Source organism: Gobius niger (assembly GCF_951799975.1).
Source record: "Gobius niger genome assembly, chromosome: 10".
In the NCBI taxonomy this organism is placed as follows: domain Eukaryota; kingdom Metazoa; phylum Chordata; class Actinopteri; order Gobiiformes; family Gobiidae; genus Gobius; species Gobius niger.
In genome coordinates this window covers 4,339,131-4,359,456 of record NC_136861.1, presented here as the reverse complement: position 1 = coordinate 4,359,456, position 20,326 = coordinate 4,339,131, and the positions used below count along the sequence as shown (strand labels likewise).

The 20,326-nt window shown below is 41.3% G+C and overlaps 1 protein-coding gene across 3 annotated transcripts in view; it reads left to right on the top strand.

Moving 5' to 3' along the window:
* Positions 1 to 18,956, top strand: part of LOC306968969 (uncharacterized protein) — a 48,673-nt gene extending 29,717 nt beyond the window's left edge. Inside the window, exons 4-5 of one of the 3 annotated variants that reach the window (XM_079564571.1) lie at positions 1,673 to 1,713; positions 13,246 to 13,435. In XM_079564571.1, coding sequence (XP_079420697.1) covers positions 1,673 to 1,706 — 34 coding nt within the window. In that variant the 3' untranslated portion in view covers positions 1,707 to 1,713; positions 13,246 to 13,435. Of the gene's footprint in view, positions 1 to 1,672; positions 1,714 to 13,245; positions 13,437 to 18,839 lie in introns of those variants that run through there. The other 2 variants (XM_079564570.1, XM_079564572.1) reach the window with 2 other exon arrangements.
* The last annotated feature ends 1,370 nt before the right edge of the window (positions 18,957 to 20,326 follow it).

The window sequence follows — 20,326 nt, the reverse complement described above, 5'->3', positions numbered from 1 at the left end:
CATCATTGTAGTGAGATATAGACTGGTGCTATGTGACTGAAAAAAAGCATAACACCCCCTATTTAGTTAAAATGGAATATCTTATGTTGAAGTGGTGAAACTTTGCAAAAACATCATTATCCCGACACAATTACAAGGTTTTCAAGGCTTTTGTATAGATAATCATGGTCGGCCTCTTAAATCATATTTAATCTTTCAGGTTCCTTTTTCTAATCTGCTCTTTGGTTCATGAAGTCCGGAGATGAACTGTAATGAAATCACAGTTTTATAAGGCAGGAAAGGGCAAAACTGTTTTTATTTATGTTTAACTTGGCAGCGATCCGACTTTACAAAGGCTGACAAAGTGAAAGCCTTAAAGGTCATTGACAAACATTACGGTTGTTTCCAGTGGGCAGTAAAGTTAAATATATTCCAAAACATGAACACTGCTTTCTTTAATGAGCGTTCATCTGCATTGAAGATGGACAACTCCTGTACGACCGAGAGCCTCGTCGTTATTATAATCCTCTCCTCTCTTTATGAATTATAGATGTGGATATTTTAATGTCATTAAGAAAAGCCCTGAATAAACAGAAGTATTGTCACATTTTTGTCATTTTTTGTCACATTTTTGTCACATTTTTGTCACATTTTTATCACATTTTTGTCACATTTTTGTCACATTTTTGTCACATTTTTGTCACATTTTTATCACATTTTTGTCACATTTTTGTCACATTTTTGTCATTTTTTTGGTCATTTTTTGGTCATTTTTTTTGTAATTTTTTTGTCATTTTTTGTCACATTTTTGTCACATTTTTGTCATTTTTTGTCATTTTTTGTCACATTTTTGTCATTTTTTGTCACATTTTTATCACATTTTTGTCACATTTTTATCACATTTTTATCACATTTTTGTCATTTTTTGCCATTTTTGTCATTTTTTTGTCATTTTTTTGTCATTTTTTGTAATTTTTTTTGTCATTTATCACATTTTTGTTTTGTTGCTATTTTCTCACCTTTTGTCCAGAAGCTTTTGGATTGGGGTAAAGCCAAACTGGAGAAAATGTGCTCGGTTCAGGCGGGAGTTAAGGGGTTAATTTCCCCTAATTTTTTTCAAATTTCTATTTCTTTTTCTCACTTTCTTTACCCATTTATTACTTTTTTCCTCAATTATTTGCTCATTTATTCCCCATTTTTTCTGCACCCTCACATTGTTTCCTCTATTTTCCCCCATTTTTTCGCCCATTTATTCTCAATTATTTGCCCATATATTCCCCATTTTCTCATTTATTTTTCCCCAATTTTTCAAATTTCTATTTTTCTTATTTCTTCACCCATTTATTCCACTTTTCTTCACTTTTTTCCTCAATTATTTGCTCATTTATTCCCCATTTTTTCTGCACCCTCACTTTGTTTCCTCTATTTTTACCCATTTTTTCGCCCATTTTGCCGAGAAGGAACTTTTCTGATGAGTCGGGACTTTGAGCTTGTATCACAAAGTGCCCCCTCTGCCCCTCCGTGGTCCCTCTGTGGTCCCTCTGTGGTCCCTCTGTGGTCCCTCTGTGGTCCCTCTGTGGTCCCTCTGTGGTCCCTCTGTGGTCCCTCTGTGGCCCCTCCGTGGTCCTCACTGTGGTCCCTCTGTGGTCCCAGTGTCTCTGGTGTATTTGATGTTGGGTGGTGTGTGTTGCAGGATCGAGCTCACGTCTGAGCTCACGTCTCTGTGATCCAGCGGTAAGATCTTCATCACTTCCTCATTAACCTCCTCCTCCTCAGCTCCTCATCTCCTCATCTCCTCCTCATCACCTCCTCAGCTCCTCCTCATCTCCTCCTCATCACCTCCTCATCTCCTCCTCATCTCCTCCTCATCACCTCCTCATCTCCTCCTCATCACCTCCTCATCTCCTCCTCATCTCCTCCTCATCTCCTCCTCATCACCTCCTCATCATCTCCTCATCACCTCCTCATCTCCTCCTCATCTCCTCCTCATCACCTCCTCATCTCCTCCTCATCACCTCCTCATCTCCTCCTCATCTCCTCCTCATCTCCTCCTCATCACCTCCTCATCTCCTCCTCATCACCTCCTCATCTCCTCCTCATCACCTCCTCATCTCCTCCTCATCACCTCCTCATCATCTCCTCATCACCTCCTCATCATCTCCTCATCACCTCCTCATCACCTCCTCATCTCCTCCTCATCTCCTCTTCATCACCTCCTCATCTCCTCCTCATCTTTTTTTTCTTGATAAACATATCAAGAAAATCTCACAGACAATACAAAGAAATTTAAATTGTTTTAAGTTAATTAGACATTATATTCCAAACCAGGCTGCCCTCTTGTACATGCGCGCAATGATATTTTCACATATATCATACTGTGTGACGACGTGGGCACAGGCCACGCCCTCAGTCACAGGCCACGCCCTCAGTCACAGGCCACGCCCTCAGTCACTAAACGTATTGGATCATTATACAATCAAGCAATAAAAACCATGGACAAAAAAAAAACAATCCGTTACCATCACTGCCATGTTCTCCAGAAGCATAAACTAAACTAATATTCAAACGTGTCAATAATCTTTCACCCGAGACACTCAGCTCATTTATACAGAGACAGAACAGTAACAGAGTCACCAGAGGCTCCATCGATCACAACTGTACCGTTCCAGACCGGAAAAACTGCATCTGGTCAGGCGGCCATTTTGTTCTCTGGTCCGAAGCTGTGGAACTGATGAGGAAGAGACGAGGAAATGATGAGGAAGAGATGAGGAAGAGATGAAGAGATGAGGAAATGATCAGAAAGAGATGAGGAAATGATGAGGAAGAGATGAGGAAATGATGAGGAGATGATGAGGAAGAGACGAGGAAATGAGGAGATGATGAGGAAGAGATGAGGAAATGATGAGGAAGAGACGAGGAAATGATCAGAAAGAGATGAAGAGATGAAGAAATGATGAGGAAGAGATGAGGAAATGATGAGGAAGAGATGAGGAAATGATCAGAAAGAGATGAAGAGATGAAGAAATGATGAGGAAATGATGAGGAAATGATGAGGAAGAGATGAGGAAATGATGAGGAAATGATGAGGAAGAGACGAGGAAATGAGGAGATGATGAGGAAGAGATGAAGAGATGAGGAAATGATGAGGAAGAGACGAGGAAATGAGGAGATGATCAGAAAGAGATGAAGAGATGAAGAAATGATGAGGAAGAGATGAGGAAATGATGAGGAAGAGATGAGGAAATGATCAGAAAGAGATGAAGAGATGAAGAAATGATGAGGAAGAGACGAGGAAATGATCAGAAAGAGATGAAGAGATGAAGAAATGATGAGGAAGAGATGAGGAAATGATGAGGAAGAGATGAGGAAATGATCAGAAAGAGATGAAGAGATGAAGAAATGATGAGGAAGAGATGAGGAAATGATCAGAAAGAGATGAAGAGATGAGGAAATGATGAGGAAGAGATGAGGAAATGATGAGGAAGAGAACTGAAAACCATGTCTGAGTTTAAAATGTTCACTTCGAGGGTTAAGTCCTGGCTAAAAACAAACCAAGTAGTGCAGAAAGGCCCAACCAGGGACATGAGCTGCGAGTTAGCACTAGCTACAAGCTCTTCATGCATCGCATCAGCTGCAAATATTCATTATAACTATGTTGATTGTATCGTCCCTGATAAATAAATAAATACATAAATCTCCTCCTCATCTCCTCTTCATCTCCTCTTCATCTCCTCCTCAGCTCTAATACTTTAATACTCCAGGTTTTCCCGGACATTAAAAGTCCTTCAAGGATCATGTTCCTCCCGGGACAGTCGTTTCCACCGCGGGATAAAGGAGCTGCTCGTCCTGTGAGAGTTTATGAAGCTGAACGAGAGTGTGAGGAGCCATGTTAAAGGAGACGAGGAGATGATGAGGACGAGATGAAGAGATGAGGAAGAGACGAGGAAATGATGAGGAAGAGACGAGGAATTGATGAGGAAATGATGAGGAAATGATGAGGAAGAGATGAGGAAATGATGAGGAAGAGACGAGGAAATGATGAGGAAATGATGAGGAAATGATGAGGAAGAGATGAGGAAATGAACAGGAAGAGACGAGGAAATGATGAGGAAGAGATGAGGAAATGATGAGGAAGAGATGAGGAAATGATGAGGAAGAGACGAGGAATTGATGAGGAAATGATGAGGAAATGATGAGGAAGAGATGAGGAAATGATCAGGAAGAGATGAGGAAATGATGAGGAAGAGACGAGGAATTGATGAGGAAATGATGAGGAAATGATGAGGAAGAGATGAGGAAATGATGAGGAAGAGACGAGGAAATGATGAGGAAATGATGAGGAAATGATGAGGAAGAGATGAGGAAATGAACAGGAAGAGACGAGGAAATGATGAGGAAGAGATGAGGAAATGATGAGGAAGAGATGAGGAAATGATGAGGAAGAGATGAGGAAATGATCAGGAAGAGATGAGGAAATGATCAGGAAGAGATGAGGAAATGATCAGGAAGAGATGAGGAAATGATGAGGAAATGATGAGGAAATGATGAGGAAGAGACGAGGAATTGATGAGGAAGAGATGAGGAAATGATGAGGAAGAGATGAGGAAATGATGAGGAAGAGATGAGGAAATGATCAGGAAGAGATGAGGAAATGATGAGGAAGAGATGAGGAAATGATGAGGAAATGATGAGGAAATGATGAGGAAGAGACGAGGAAATGATGAGGAAGAGATGAGGAAATGATCAGGAAGAGACGAGGAAATGATGAGGAAATGATGAGGAAGAGATGAGGAAATGATCAGGAAGAGATGAGGAAATGAACAGGAAGAGACGAGGAATTGATGAGGAAGAGACGAGGAAATGATGAGGAAATGATGAGGAAATGATGAGGAAGAGACGAGGAAATGATGAGGAAGAGACGAGGAAATGATGAGGAAGAGATGAGGAAATGATCAGGAAGAGATGAGGAAATGATGAGGAAGAGACGAGGAAATGATGAGGAAATGATGAGGAAGAGATGAGGAAATGATCAGGAAGAGATGAGGAAATGATCAGGAAGAGACGAGGAAATGATGAGGAAGAGACGAGGAAATGATGAGGAAGAGACGAGGAAATGATGAGGAAGAGACGAGGAAATGATGAGGAAGAGACGAGGAAATGATGAGGAAAAGATGAGGAAATGATGAGGAAGAGATGAGGAAATGATCAGGAAGAGATGAGGAAATGATCAGGAAGAGATGAGGAAATGATCAGGAAGAGATGAGGAAATGATCAGGAAGAGATGAGGAAATGATCAGGAAGAGATGAGGAAATGAACAGGAAGAGACGAGGAATTGATGAGGAAGAGACGAGGAAATGATGAGGAAATGATGAGGAAATGATGAGGAAATGATGAGGAAATGATGAGGAAATGATGAGGAAGAGACGAGGAAATGATGAGGAAGAGATGAGGAAATGATCAGGAAGAGACGAGGAAATGATGAGGAAAAGATGAGGAAATGATGAGGAAGAGATGAGGAAATGATGAGGAAGAGACGAGGAAATGATGAGGAAGAGACGAGGAAATGATGAGGAAGAGACGAGGAAATGATGAGGAAGAGATGAGGAAATGATCAGGAAGAGATGAGGAAATGATCAGGAAGAGATGAGGAAATGATCAGGAAGAGATGAGGAAATGATCAGGAAGAGACGAGGAAATGATGAGGAAGAGACGAGGAAATGATGAGGAAGAGACGAGGAAATGATGAGGAAAAGATGAGGAAATGATGAGGAAGAGATGAGGAAATGATCAGGAAGAGATGAGGAAATGATGAGGAAAAGATGAGGAAATGATGAGGAAGAGATGAGGAAATGATGAGGAAGAGATGAGGAAATGATGAGGAAATGATGAGGAAATGATGAGGAAGAGATCAGGAAGAGATGAGGAAATGATGAGGAAGAGATGAGGAAATGATGAGGAAATGATGAGGAAATGATGAGGAAGAGACGAGGAAATGATGAGGAAGAGATGAGGAAATGATCAGGAAGAGACGAGGAAATGATGAGGAAATGATGAGGAAGAGATGAGGAAATGATCAGGAAGAGATGAGGAAATGAACAGGAAGAGACGAGGAATTGATGAGGAAGAGACGAGGAAATGATGAGGAAATGATGAGGAAATGATGAGGAAATGATGAGGAAATGATGAGGAAGAGACGAGGAAATGATGAGGAAGAGACGAGGAAATGATGAGGAAATGATGAGGAAATGATGAGGAAGAGACGAGGAAATGATGAGGAAGAGATGAGGAAATGATCAGGAAGAGACGAGGAAATGATGAGGAAAAGATGAGGAAATGATGAGGAAGAGATGAGGAAATGATCAGGAAGAGATGAGGAAATGATCAGGAAGAGACGAGGAAATGATGAGGAAGAGACGAGGAAATGATGAGGAAGAGACGAGGAAATGATGAGGAAGAGACGAGGAAATGATGAGGAAGAGACGAGGAAATGATGAGGAAAAGATGAGGAAATGATGAGGAAGAGATGAGGAAATGATCAGGAAGAGATGAGGAAATGATCAGGAAGAGATGAGGAAATGATCAGGAAGAGATGAGGAAATGATCAGGAAGAGATGAGGAAATGATCAGGAAGAGATGAGGAAATGAACAGGAAGAGACGAGGAATTGATGAGGAAGAGACGAGGAAATGATGAGGAAATGATGAGGAAATGATGAGGAAATGATGAGGAAATGATGAGGAAGAGACGAGGAAATGATGAGGAAGAGACGAGGAAATGATGAGGAAGAGATGAGGAAATGATCAGGAAGAGACGAGGAAATGATGAGGAAAAGATGAGGAAATGATGAGGAAGAGATGAGGAAATGATCAGGAAGAGATGAGGAAATGATCAGGAAGAGACGAGGAAATGATGAGGAAGAGACGAGGAAATGATGAGGAAGAGACGAGGAAATGATGAGGAAGAGACGAGGAAATGATGAGGAAGAGACGAGGAAATGATGAGGAAAAGATGAGGAAATGATGAGGAAGAGATGAGGAAATGATCAGGAAGAGATGAGGAAATGATCAGGAAGAGATGAGGAAATGATCAGGAAGAGATGAGGAAATGATCAGGAAGAGATGAGGAAATGAACAGGAAGAGACGAGGAATTGATGAGGAAGAGACGAGGAAATGATGAGGAAATGATGAGGAAATGATGAGGAAGAGATGAGGAAATGATGAGGAAGAGACGAGGAAATGATGAGGAAGAGACGAGGAAATGATGAGGAAGAGATGAGGAAATGATCAGGAAGAGACGAGGAAATGATGAGGAAAAGATGAGGAAATGATGAGGAAGAGATGAGGAAATGATCAGGAAGAGATGAGGAAATGATCAGGAAGAGACGAGGAAATGATGAGGAAGAGACGAGGAAATGATGAGGAAGAGACGAGGAAATGATGAGGAAGAGATGAGGAAATGATCAGGAAGAGATGAGGAAATGATCAGGAAGAGATGAGGAAATGATCAGGAAGAGATGAGGAAATGATCAGGAAGAGACGAGGAAATGATGAGGAAGAGACGAGGAAATGATGAGGAAGAGACGAGGAAATGATGAGGAAATGATCAGGAAGAGATGAGGAAATGATCAGGAAGAGACGAGGAAATGATGAGGAAGAGACGAGGAAATGATGAGGAAGAGACGAGGAAATGATGAGGAAAAGATGAGGAAATGATGAGGAAGAGATGAGGAAATGATCAGGAAGAGATGAGGAAATGATCAGGAAGAGATGAGGAAATGATCAGGAAGAGACGAGGAAATGATGAGGAAGAGACGAGGAAATGATGAGGAAGAGACGAGGAAATGATGAGGAAGAGATGAGGAAATGATCAGGAAGAGATGAGGAAATGATCAGGAAGAGACGAGGAAATGATGAGGAAGAGACGAGGAAATGATGAGGAAGAGACGAGGAAATGATGAGGAAATGATGAGGAAGAGACGAGGAAATGATGAGGAAGAGACGAGGAAATGATGAGGAAATGATGAGGAACAGACGAGGAAAAAATCGGCCTGTGAAAACTACTTCAGATCAAATGTAGCAGGCCATAGTCTAGGGGGGATGGCCCTTTCCACAGAAAGGGCCATCCCGGCCCTTTCTGTGGAGTTTGAACACTTCTTTCCCTGTGTCTGGATGGGCTTCCTCCACATCTGGAGACGGGTCCCGGGGGTCGTCCCAACGGCATCGAGGGAGGGGTCAAAAGCAAAGCACACATTGTTGTACAGTTGTATAAGGACAAATAAAACACCTTGACCTTAACCTCTTAACTCCCGCCTGAACCGAGAGGATCTTTTTCCTCACGTCATCAGATTTTTTTTTCTCCATCATTTTTTTGTTGGGTATTCAACTCATTTTCTAACTTTTTTGTCATTTTTTGGTCATTTTTTATCATATTTTTGTCATGTTTTTGTCATGTTTTTGTCACTTTTTCATCCATTTTTTATCAATTTTTTGGTCATTTTTTCTCACATTTTTGTCATTTTTTCGTCATTTTTTAATCATTTTTTTGTCATTTTTATCACATTTTTGTCATTTTTTAAATCACATTTTGTCATTTTTTCGTTCAATTTTTAGTATTTTTTATCACATTTTTGTCACATTTTGTCATTTTTTCATCAATTTTTCGCTACTTTTTGTCACATTTGCATCCTTGTTTTCGTCTCAGTTTTGTTGATATTTTCACAGCTTTTTTCCAGAAGCTTTTGGATTGGGGTAAAGCCAAACTGGAGGAAATGTGGTCGGTTCAGGTGGGAGTTAAGGGGTTAAATATGTGTTTGATGGAATGTTTGCAAATCTTAAAAAATGAAACACACACAGAGTTATATGGCGTGGCTTTAAAAGTGTCGTATTTGAACCTCATAAAGCGTTGGATTTGACCGGAGCCTTGGCCTCCGAGTGGTGGAGGAGCTGCAGGCTGTGGGTCGACAACAATGGGCTTCTGTGGAACACAAAGACTGCTCCACATCCACAACGTCACCACAATAACACCGGCCTCAACACAGAACAACAAAACAAACAGGACACGTCTGTTTCCTCAGCTTTCTAATCAAACTCATGTTCTGACTGAAACGAGACGCAAACTAAAGCAAACGGGCTTAACCCCTTAACTCCCACCTGAACCGAGCACCTTTTCTCCAGTTTGGCTTTACCCCAGTCCAAAAGCTTCTGGAAAAAAGGTGAGAAAATAGCAACAAAACTGAGACGAAAACAATGATGGAAATGTGGCTAAAAAGTGGGAAAACATCGACAAAAAAGTGGCGAAAAAATGATGAAAAAGTGGCAAAAATGTCACAAGAAATGGACAAAAAATGGACAAAAATGTTACAAAAAAATTACAAAAATGTGATAAAAATGTGACAAAAATTTGACAAAAAATGAAAATTTCATTAAAAATAAACCTCACAAGAAATGTACAAAAAATTTACGAAAATATGACAAAAATGTGACAAAAAAATGACAAAAACTTGATAAAAATTTGACAAAAAAAATGACAAAATGTGACAAAATTTGACAAAAAAGTGAGAAAAAATTGACAAAAAAGTGGCGAAAAATGTCACAAGAAATGGACAAAAAATTGACAAAAAAATGACTAAAATTAGACAAAAAAAGGACAAAAAATTGGCAAAAAATGTGACAAAATGTTACATAAAAATGACAAAAATGTGACAAAAAATTTACAAAAAATGACACAAGAAATGTGACAAAAAAAGAACAAAAAATGACTAAAATGTGACAAAAAAAGAACAAAAAATTGCAAAAAATGTGACAAAATGTGACATAAAAATGACAAAAATGTGACAAAAATTTGATAAAAAATTGACAAAAAATGACAAATCTGTGATAAAAAATGTCACAAAAATGACACAAGAAATGGACAAAAAATGGACGAAAAAATGACAAATGTGACCAAAAAAAATTACAGAAATGTGACTAAATGTCACAAAAAAAATGACAACAATTTGATAAAAAATGGACGAAAAAATGACAAATATGTGATAAAAAAAATAGACAAAAAAATGACAAAAAAGTTACAAAAAACCACCCAACAAAAAAATGATGGCAAAAAAATCAGACGACGTGAGGAGAAAGACCCTCTCGGTTCAGGTGGGAGTTAAGAGGTTAATGAGGATAAACTGGGACTAAAATCTGCAGATGTTTTAATCAGAAGTAAAAGGAGGGACAGAAACCCGGTGGACTTCAGTCTTATATCACTGAAACGGTGCTTCGTCCTTGTGGGAGAACAAACCAGAACAGTTTTATGAGACGGTAGAATCCTCCTCATTGTGCAGCAGTTGCGCCCTCTGCTGGTCATTACCTGGTGGTGCAAGCGAGATCTCAAAGTTGGACTAACAAAGCTTTACATTAACTCTGGGCCTCGGCTGTTACTGCATGATGCTACTACTGCTACTGCTGCTTCTACTACTACTACTACTACTACTACTACTACGATGTTGCTGCTCCCACCGCCTCCTGCTCCAGCGCATGGTGAGTCTAACCTCTCTGATGTTGCTCATTAACATCATTAATGTCATTACAAAGTGTTTGATTCAATCTGAGTTTCTTGGACTTTGCTCGACAGTTTTTGCGGCGAGAGTTTAGCAAAAAACACAAACATGTTGGTTAAGTTAAGACACGGCAGCAGGTCTTGTCTGTAACATATGAACTTTCAGCTGGAAACAAACATATATACACTGCTCACAAAAACTTAGGGCACACTCAAAAAACACAATGTAACTCCAAGTCATTGGAGTCATTGGATATCAGACTGTCCAGTTAGGAAGCCACGCTTATTGTGAATCAGTTTCACTTGGTGTTGTGGAAATGAAACAGACACAGGTGGAAATGAGAGGCAATTAGCAAGATCACTCCAAAAGAGGAATGGTTTAGCAGGTGGTGACCACAGACCATTTCCCTGTCTTCATCCTTTGGACCATATTTTTGGAACACTTTTGCATTTGTCCAGTGTTCTCACCACTAGAGGCATCATGAGGAGCATCTACAACCCACAGAAGCTGCTCAGGGAGTGATGCTCATCCAAAATGGCACGTCCACTCGTGCTGTGGCAAGAAGGTTTGCTGTGTCTCCCAGCGCAGTGTCCAGAGCCTGGAGGAGATACCAGGAGACAGGCCAGTCCACCAGGAGACCTGGGGGGGGCGACCGAGGTCAACAACCCAGCAGCAGGACCGCTATCTGCTCCTTTGTGCACGGAGAAACAGGAGAAGCACTGCCCGAGCCCTACAAAATGACCTCCAGAGGGCCACAAATGTGCATGTTGGTCCTCAAACGGTCAGAAACCGACTCCATGAGGGGGGTATGAGGGTGGTATGAGGGGGGTATGAGGGGGGTATGAGGGGGGTGTGAGGGTGGTATGAGGGGGGTATGAGGGGGGTATGAGGGGGGTATGAGGGGGGTATGAGGGGGGTATGAGGGTGGTATGAGGGGGGTATGAGGGGGGTATGAGGGGGGTATGAGGGTGGTATGAGGGGGGTATGAGGGTGGTATGAGGGTGGTATGAGGGGGGTATGAGGGGGGTATGAGGGGGGTATGAGGGTGGTATGAGGGTGGTATGAGGGTGGTATGAGGGGGGTATGAGGGGGGTATGAGGGGGGTATGAGGGGGGTATGAGGGTGGTATGAGGGGGGTATGAGGGGGGTATGAGGGGGGTATGAGGGTGGTATGAGGGTGGTATGAGGGGGGTATGAGAGAGGTATGAGGGTGGTATGAGGGTGGTATGAGGGGGGTATGAGGGGGGTATGAGGGTGGTATGAGGGTGGTATGAGGGGGGTATGAGAGAGGTATGAGGGTGGTATGAGGGTGGTATGAGGGGGGTATGAGGGTGGTATGAGGGGGATATGAGGGTGGTATGAGGGGGGTATGAGGGGGGTATGAGGGGGGTATGAGGGTGGTATGAGGGGGTATGAGGGGGGTATGAGGGTGGTATGAGGGGGGTATGAGGGCGGTGTGAGGGGGGTATGAGGGTGGTATGAGGGGGGTATGAGGGTGGTATGAGGGGGGTATGAGGGGGGTTTGAGGGGGGTATGAGGGGGGTATGAGGGGGGTATGAGGGGGGTATGAGGGCGTTGGGCCGGTGCTTACTGCCCAACACCGTGCAGCCCGATTGGCATTTGCCTGAGAACACAGCGATTGGCAGATTGGCCAATGGTGCCCTGTGCTCTTCACGGAGCAGGTTCACCCTGAGCACATGTGACAGACGTGACAGAGTCTGGAGACGCCCTGGAGAACGTTCTGCTGCTGCAACATCATCCAGCATGACCGGTTTGGTGGTGGGTCAGTGATGGTCTGGGGAGGCATTTCATTGGAGGGCCGCACAGCCCTCCATGTGCGAGCCAGAGGTTCCCTGACTGGCATTGGGGACCGGGATGAGATCCTCAGACCTATTGTAAGACCATATGCTGGTGCTGTGGGCCCTGGGTTCCTTCTGATGCCTGATAATGCCAGGCCACATGTGGCAAGAGTGTGTCAGCAGGTCCTGCATGATGAAGGTATTGATGTTCTGGACTGGCCTGCTCGTTCCCCAGACTTAAATCCAATAGAGCACATCTGGGACATCATGTCTCGGTCCATCCATCAACGCCACGTCGCACCACAGACTGTCCAGGAGCTGACTGATGCTCTGATCCAGGTCTGGGAGGAGATCCCTCAGGAGGACATCCGTGGTCTCATCAGGAGCATGCCCAGGCGTTGTAGGGAGTGCATTCAGGCACGTGGAGGCCACACACACGACTGAGGATGATACAGACTCGTTTGGAGGAATTTCTACAGAATTTGGATCAACCAGTGACCTGATTTGTCACTTTGATTTTGACTATAATTTTGGATCCAGACCTCCAGGGGCTTAGAATTTGATTTCCATTTATCATTCTTATGTTATTTTGTTCTCAACACATTGCCCTACACGATGAATAAAGATTTTCATCTGAAAAATCGAAGGACATGTTTTTTGAGTGTGCCCTAAGTTTTTGTGAGCAGTTTACATTGTGCTGATTCAGTGTTTGTCAGATTTATTTGGGTAATTATCATTTCACGGACCATTTTCTCACATTGTGGCGACGCTTCAGAATCTCTCAGTTTAAAGTGACAGTCTGTAGGTCTAAATGTTAAACAAATTTCATAGATTGTGTTTTTCCTGAAGTCTAACTTGGCTGAAAATCCCATCGTGGTAACCATGGTAACGGCAGACCGGCTCTGACCCCGCTCTCTGTGTTCCAGGCCCGAGTGAGGACCTCCGCGGACCGTCGGCTCCGGATCCACAGAACCCTCCGGACTCTGATCAGACATTACACTCTGACTGTAGGGGGCGCTGCTCGCTGGGGCATTCTGGGAAACGTAGTCACAGGTTTTAGTCCCACGTTTCTCGACTTTAGCGGCAGATTCTCTTTAGGTTCTTTTGTTCGTTTTGTAAAATAACTGTCGGTTTGGTTTAGATCCTCGAGCTTCGGCCTGGAACCTCCTTTATTCAGTCCGTGTTGTTTCTTTTGCATGAGAGCGTCAGCGCTGCCCCCTGTGGCAGGAGCTGGCAGTTGCAGTTTCCTCGGCTCCTGACCGGGTTTCTGAAACGATGAACCCGCTTTGAAGGCGACAGTTTGAGGGTGTGAGTTTGGATTTGTGTTTACAGTGAAGAGTGTCGGACAAAATAAACACGTTTGTCCAAAACCCGACTCTGGACTTTTTATTATTATTATCTTGTGTGGGTTTTTGTGTCTTATTTGTGAGAAAATTCTAAAACCTCATCATAGAAATGCCTTTAACAATCTGAGCTGGTCACATGTTTAACCCCTTAACTCCCGCCTGAACCGAGCACGTTTTCTCCAGTTTGGCTTTACCCCAGTCCAAAAGCTTCTGGAAAAAAGCTGTGAAAATAGCAACAAAACTGAGACGAAAACAATGATGGAAATGTGACAAAAATGTGATAAAAAATTGACAAAAATGACAAAAATGTGACCAAAAAATGACAAAAATGTGATAAAATTTGGACCAAAAAATGACCAAAAAAATGACAAAAATGTGCCAAAAATGTGATAAAAAATGGACAAAAAATGGACCAAAAAATGACCAAAAAAAAAGACAAAAAAGTTACAAAAATTAGTGGAATACCCAACCAAAAAATGATGGAAATGTGACAAAAAGTGAGAAAACATTGGCAAAAAGTGACGAAAAATAGTTGAAAAAGTGGCAAAAATGTCACAAGAAATTGACAAAAAATGACAAAAATGTGACAAAAAAGTTATAAAATGTGGACAAAAAAAAAGACAAAAATGTGATAAAAATGTGGAAAAAAATGTGACAAAAAAAATGACAAAAATGTGATAAAATTTGGACAAAAAAAATGACAAAAAAATGACAAAAAATGACAAAAAAGTGATAAAAATGAGTTGAATACCCAACAAAAAAATGATGGAAATGTGACATAAAGTGAGAAAACATTGGCAAAAAGTGACGAAAAATAGTTGAAAAAGTGGCAAAAATGTCACAAGAAATTGACAAAAATGTGATAAAATTTGGACAAAAAAATTACAAAAAATGACAAAAATGTGACAAAAAAAGACAAAAATGTGACAAAAAAGTTATAAAATTTGGACAAAAAAAATGACAAAAATGTGAAAAAAATGTGACCAAAAACGACAAAAATTTGACAAAAATGTGACAAAAATGTGATAAAATTTGGACAAAAATGTGACAAAAAATGACAAAAATGTGACATAAATGTGACATAAATGTGATGAAATTTGGACCAAAAAATGACCAAAAAATGACCAAAAAATGACCAAAAAATGACAAAAATGTGCCAAAAATGTGATAAAAAATGGACCACAAAATGACCCAAAAAAAGACAAAAAAGTTACAAAAATGAGTGGAATACCAAACAAAAAAATGATGGAAAAAAATGTGATGACGTGAGGAAAAAGATCCTCTCGGTTCAGCCGGGAGTTAAGAGGTTAAATGTAGTTCTCTCCTAATACATCGGGAGTCCAGGCGCAATACTGAAGTATGTCTAGGTTTGGTTTGTCCTTAGTCCTTTTTGTCCTTGTTTTTCAAATTCCTCCAATGTCTGTGGTTTCTCATATTATTCATGTATTCATTCCTTTCATGAAAATGCATAATTGTACAAGACGTGTTTTATCCATTCCTGATCCGAAAGGAGCCGATGGAAGAAGAATATTCTTATCTGACCCCTTTTAAACACAAATAATATCAGAGGCTTGATCACTGCTCCCTCCACCATCGCCCCAACTCCAAGTTCCAGTTTCTTCATCATTAACAGATTATAAAACCATATTCACCTCACTGTGGATAATGTTTTTATAAAGTTATGGCCAAAACTAAGAAACAACAGAATCACAGCCTTGGGTTTGTATTGGTTTTGATTTATTTTGAAATAATAAAAACACTAGCATGATTATGTCTGGTTTCATGTGATGGAAAGTTACCGAAAACCCTCAAGGGGCTAAAGGGACTAGATGCAAGTTAGCCATTTTATACTCTCTACTGCCACCTCAGGTCTTATGTGTAACTGCAGCGTCTATATTAATAACCCCTTAACTCCCACCTGAACCGAGCACGTTTTCTCCAGTTTGGCTTTACCCCAATCCAAAAGCTTCTGGAAAAAAGGTGTGAAAATTGCAACAAAACTGAGGCAAAAACAATGATGGAAATGTGACCAAAAAGTGACGAAAAATTGGTGAAAAAAGTGGCAAAAATGTCACAAAAAGTCACAAGAAATTGACCAAAAATGGACAAAAAAATGACCAAAATGTGACAAAAAAATGACAGAAATGCGACAAAAAAATGACAAAAATGTGACAAAAATTTGACTAAAAATTTGACTAAAAAAATACGAAAATGTAACAAAAAAATGACAAAATTTGATAAAGAATTGACAAAAAATGACCAAAAAAAATGACAAAAATCTGACAAAAAATGTGATAAAAAAAAATCACGAAAAAATGACAAAAAAGTTACAAAAATGAGTTGAATACCCAACAAAAAAATGCTGGAAAAAAAATCTGATCAGTCGGGAGTTAAGAGGTTAAATTAAATAGAATTTTTTTTTTCCCTCCGAAACAGAACCCACAACAACGACATTACTCCTTTGTCAGTGCACAGTAGACATTCATCAAAAACACAAAACTCTGAAACTAATTCAGCTTCAGCTCCGTCTGAAAGTAACACAGTTTTCTGCTCAAAAGTTCCGGTTTAGTTTTAAATATCAACATTTCCTCTTGTTCCCCGTCTGAATCTCACCAGATGAAATATACCAAGATTGTTTTTGCATTTGTGGCTTTAATCATATAGTTTTAAGGCGTTAAAATAGCATTAAAGAGAATTAACCTCTTAGCCCCCGCAATAACTGAGTATGTTTTCTCTAAAAGTCTGTCATTTGAAAGCTAAGACCTACAAAACTCATCGTACTGGAGCTTTGTCCTCGTGTTTTTTCTGCGTTGTCGACACTTTATTGACTTTTAAAAATGGTTTCATTGTTGATTTTTGTCACTTTTCTGTTGCTCTTTTGTGGCGTTTTCTTCTCACCTTTTTGTCACTTTTTCATCACATTTTTGTCGCACTATTTTTTACCAAGAAGCTTTGAGATTTGGGTAAAGCCACACTGGAGAAAATGCACTCGGTTCAAGTGGGGGTTAAGAGCTTAAGACCTGTTGTGTCCGTGTGCCGGCAGCGCCCTCTGCAGGCCGGCAGCGCCCTCTGCAGGCCGGCAGCGCCCTCTGCAGGCCGGCAGCGCCCTCTGCAGGCCGGCAGCGCCCTCTGCAGGCCGGCATGGCTCTTCTCCTGCAGAGTGGTTAGCAGATCAGTGAAGTTCTCTCTGGTAGGGCTGTGCAATTCATAGAAATCTGATTACGATTTTGATTATTACACTAAACGATTACAAAATGAGCATAATCAGTGTGAGGGCTGGCCAGCAGGGGGCAGGTGTGAAACCTGTGAGACCTCGGCTGCATCTGAAACCATCAAATTGTAGCCTCTAAACACTAATGCAACTAACTCCTAAACCTTTCATGGGTCGACTGTTAGATCTGTGCAGTTTGGGAACTAGAGCTTCAGCTGCATTTGAACAATCCGTCCGTCCTTAAACAGGGGAAAGGGAAGTGACATCACCAACAGCTGTTTTTCTTCTTCTTTAAAGTCATTGGTGGAGTGCAGGCCAAACAAAAGTGCATGTCGCCCCCTAGTGTCCAACAACAACATAGTGTCCAAACAAAGGCATTTAAGGAGAAAAATAAATCCAAATGATCCAAACATTTCCCTTTAGTCTTATTTTATTTCAGCAGCTGTTTCATAAAGCTACAGCAGCAAATGATCCATGTGGCTCAAGTTTCTACTAAATGAAAACAAAAGTATTTAATCTGTTTCCTGAGTTTCCTCTTTAACACTGACATGTGACTGAGCTGTGGGGACGACAACATGGATTTATCACTTTATAAAGTTTGGCTTGTGCAGAATCTTATTTATTTATTATAATTATTTTGATTATTAAATGTGCTCCTGTCAATCAACAGTGGTTGTGCATGAATCACTCGAGGGCGGGGCCGAGGGGGGTGGGGGGGTTTGGTGCAGTGGCTTATGGGACGGCACATGGCTCCTAATCACTGGTTATTTAGCATCAGAGGTCCCTATGCTAAAGTGGCTATGATAGTTAGCATCAGAGGCCCCTATGCTAAAGTGGCTATGATAGTTAGCATCAGAGGTACCTATGCTAAAGTGGCTATGATAGTTAGCATCAGAGGTACCTATGCTAAAGTGGCTATGATAGTTAGCATCAGAGGTACCTATGCTAAAGTGGCTATGATGGTTAGCATCAGAGGTCCCTATGCTAAAGTGGCTATGATAGTTAGCATCAGAGGTCCCTATGCTAAAGTGGCTATGATAGTTAGCATTAGAGGTCCCTATGCTAAAGTGGCTATGATAGTTAGCATCAGAGGTCCCTATGCTAAAGTGGCTATGATAGTTAGCATCAGAGGTCCCTATGCTAAAGTGGCTATGATAGTTAGCATTAGAGGTCCCTATGCTAAAGTGGCTATGATAGTTAGCATCAGAGGTCCCTATGCTAAAGTGGCTATGATAGTTAGCATCAGAGGTCCCTATGCTAAAGTGGCTATGATAGTTAGCATTAGAGGTCCCTATGCTAAAGTGGCTATGAAAGTTAGCATTAGAGGTCCCTATGCTAAAGTGGCTATGAAAGTTAGCATCGAGGCTCCTTTCCCTAACTCCTTCTTGTCATGGCGGACGCTGACGCACATCCGGTTTGGCGTAAGAGCTCTTACCGATCTGCTCGTTTCGGACGCAGCACTCTCCTCAATCCAGGCAAACTTCAAATCATTTGTACTTTTATGACTGTTCAGAAAACAGAGATTTTTCAGAAAAGTTTTTGATTGATAAATAAGTAAAATAAAGATGGACTTTTTTTTAAAGGCAACATTTCAATTATGACTAAAATAATCGTGATTAGTATCTTTTCAATAATCGAGCGGCAGCTGAATGAAGTTCTCTCTGCTCTGTGACAGGGTGCCCGGGTGGCTGGGTGGTTAGCGGTTAGCGGTTAGCAGCTGAATGAAGTTCTCTCTGCTCTGTGGCAGGGTGCCCGGGTGGCTGGGTGATTAGCGGTTAGCGGTTAGCAGCTGAATGAAGTTGTCTCTGCTCTGTGACAGGGTGCCCGGGTGGCTGGGTGGTTAGCAGTTAGCGGTTAGCAGCTGAATGAAGTTGTCTCTGCTCTGTGGCAGGGTGCCCGGGTGGCAGGGTGGTTAGCGGTTAGCGGTTAGCAGCTGAATGAAGTTCTCTCTCGTCCATGACAGGGTGCAGCAGGAGCAGCTGGCGGCCATCTTCCTCCTGCTCAGAGAAAACCAGGAGATGGACCTGAACGACGGAGAGATGGAGGAGCAGCTCAAACTCTACTCACTATAACAAACCTTTGTTCTGGATCCGTGTGTTTTAGACAAACTGTGGATTTGTATTTTAATAGTTTTTATAAAAATAAACATATCTGTAAAAATCTTTCTGGTTTGTGACTTCTTAATATAAAACTATAAAGTCTGCAAGTCCTACATTTACTCAAGGGCATGTACTTGAGTGACTTTTGAAGTGATTGTACTTCTTCTATTAGAGTAGTTTTACCATATGGTACTTTTTACTGATAATGAATCTGTATTTGACTCGTTCCACAGAGAGTAAATATTTAACCCTCAGACCCACCAACACCTACACTCATCCATGAGGTAATTCACTTCTTTTTTACAATAAACTGTTATTATTCTTATAAATCTTTTAAACGAAGAGGTGTAATATTTTCATATTCAGGTTTACCTCATTAACCTCTTAACTCCCGCCTGAACCGAGAGATCTTTTTCCTCACGTCATCAGATTTTTTTCCATCATTTTTTTGGGGGGGTATTCAACTCTGTAACTTTTTTGTCATTTTTTTGGGTCATTTTTGTAATTTTCTTGTTAAATTTTTATCACATTTTTTGGTCATTTTTTGTTATTTTTTTGTCACATTTTGTCAATTTCTTGTGACATTTTTTTGACATTCCATCATTGTTTTCGTCTCAGTTTTGTTGCTATTTTCTCACCTTTTTTCCAGAAGCTTTTGGACTGGGGGTAAAGCCAAACTGGAGAAAACGTGCTCGGTTCAGGCGGGAGTTAAGGGGTTAAAAAGGTTTTTCCATCATCGCCCCACACTTCCACATGTGGGGTCGTGATACAAAAACTGTGTTGGCACCGTTTTTCGATACCACCCCCGACCAGAACTTTACGGGTGGTACCAAGTAGGTTCCATTTACCTTCCAACTTGGTACTGACTGAGTAGGAAGGTACCAAGCAGGATAGGAACCGAAAGTACCCTATCGGTACTTAAGCATTTTCTCCAGTTTGGCTTTACCCCAGTCCAAAAGCTTCTGGAAAAAAGCTGTGAAAATAGCAACAAAACTGAGACGGAAAAAAATGTGGAAATGTGACAAAAAAGTGACGAAACATTCACTAGAAATTGACAAAAAAATGACGAAAAAAAGACAAAAAATGTGACAAAAAATGACAAAAAAATGTGACAAAAATGGACGAAAAAATGACAAAAATGTGGAGGAGTTCAAGTATCTCAGGTCTTGTTCTCAGTGAGGGACGGATGGAGCGTGAGATGGATAGACGGATCGGTGCGGCGTCAGCAGTGATGCGGTCGCTGTATCGGTCTGTCGTGGTGAAGAGGGAGCTGAGTCGGGGCAAAGCTCTCGATTTACCGATCGATCTGCGTTCCCATCCTCACCTATGGTCATGAGATTTGGGTCATGAC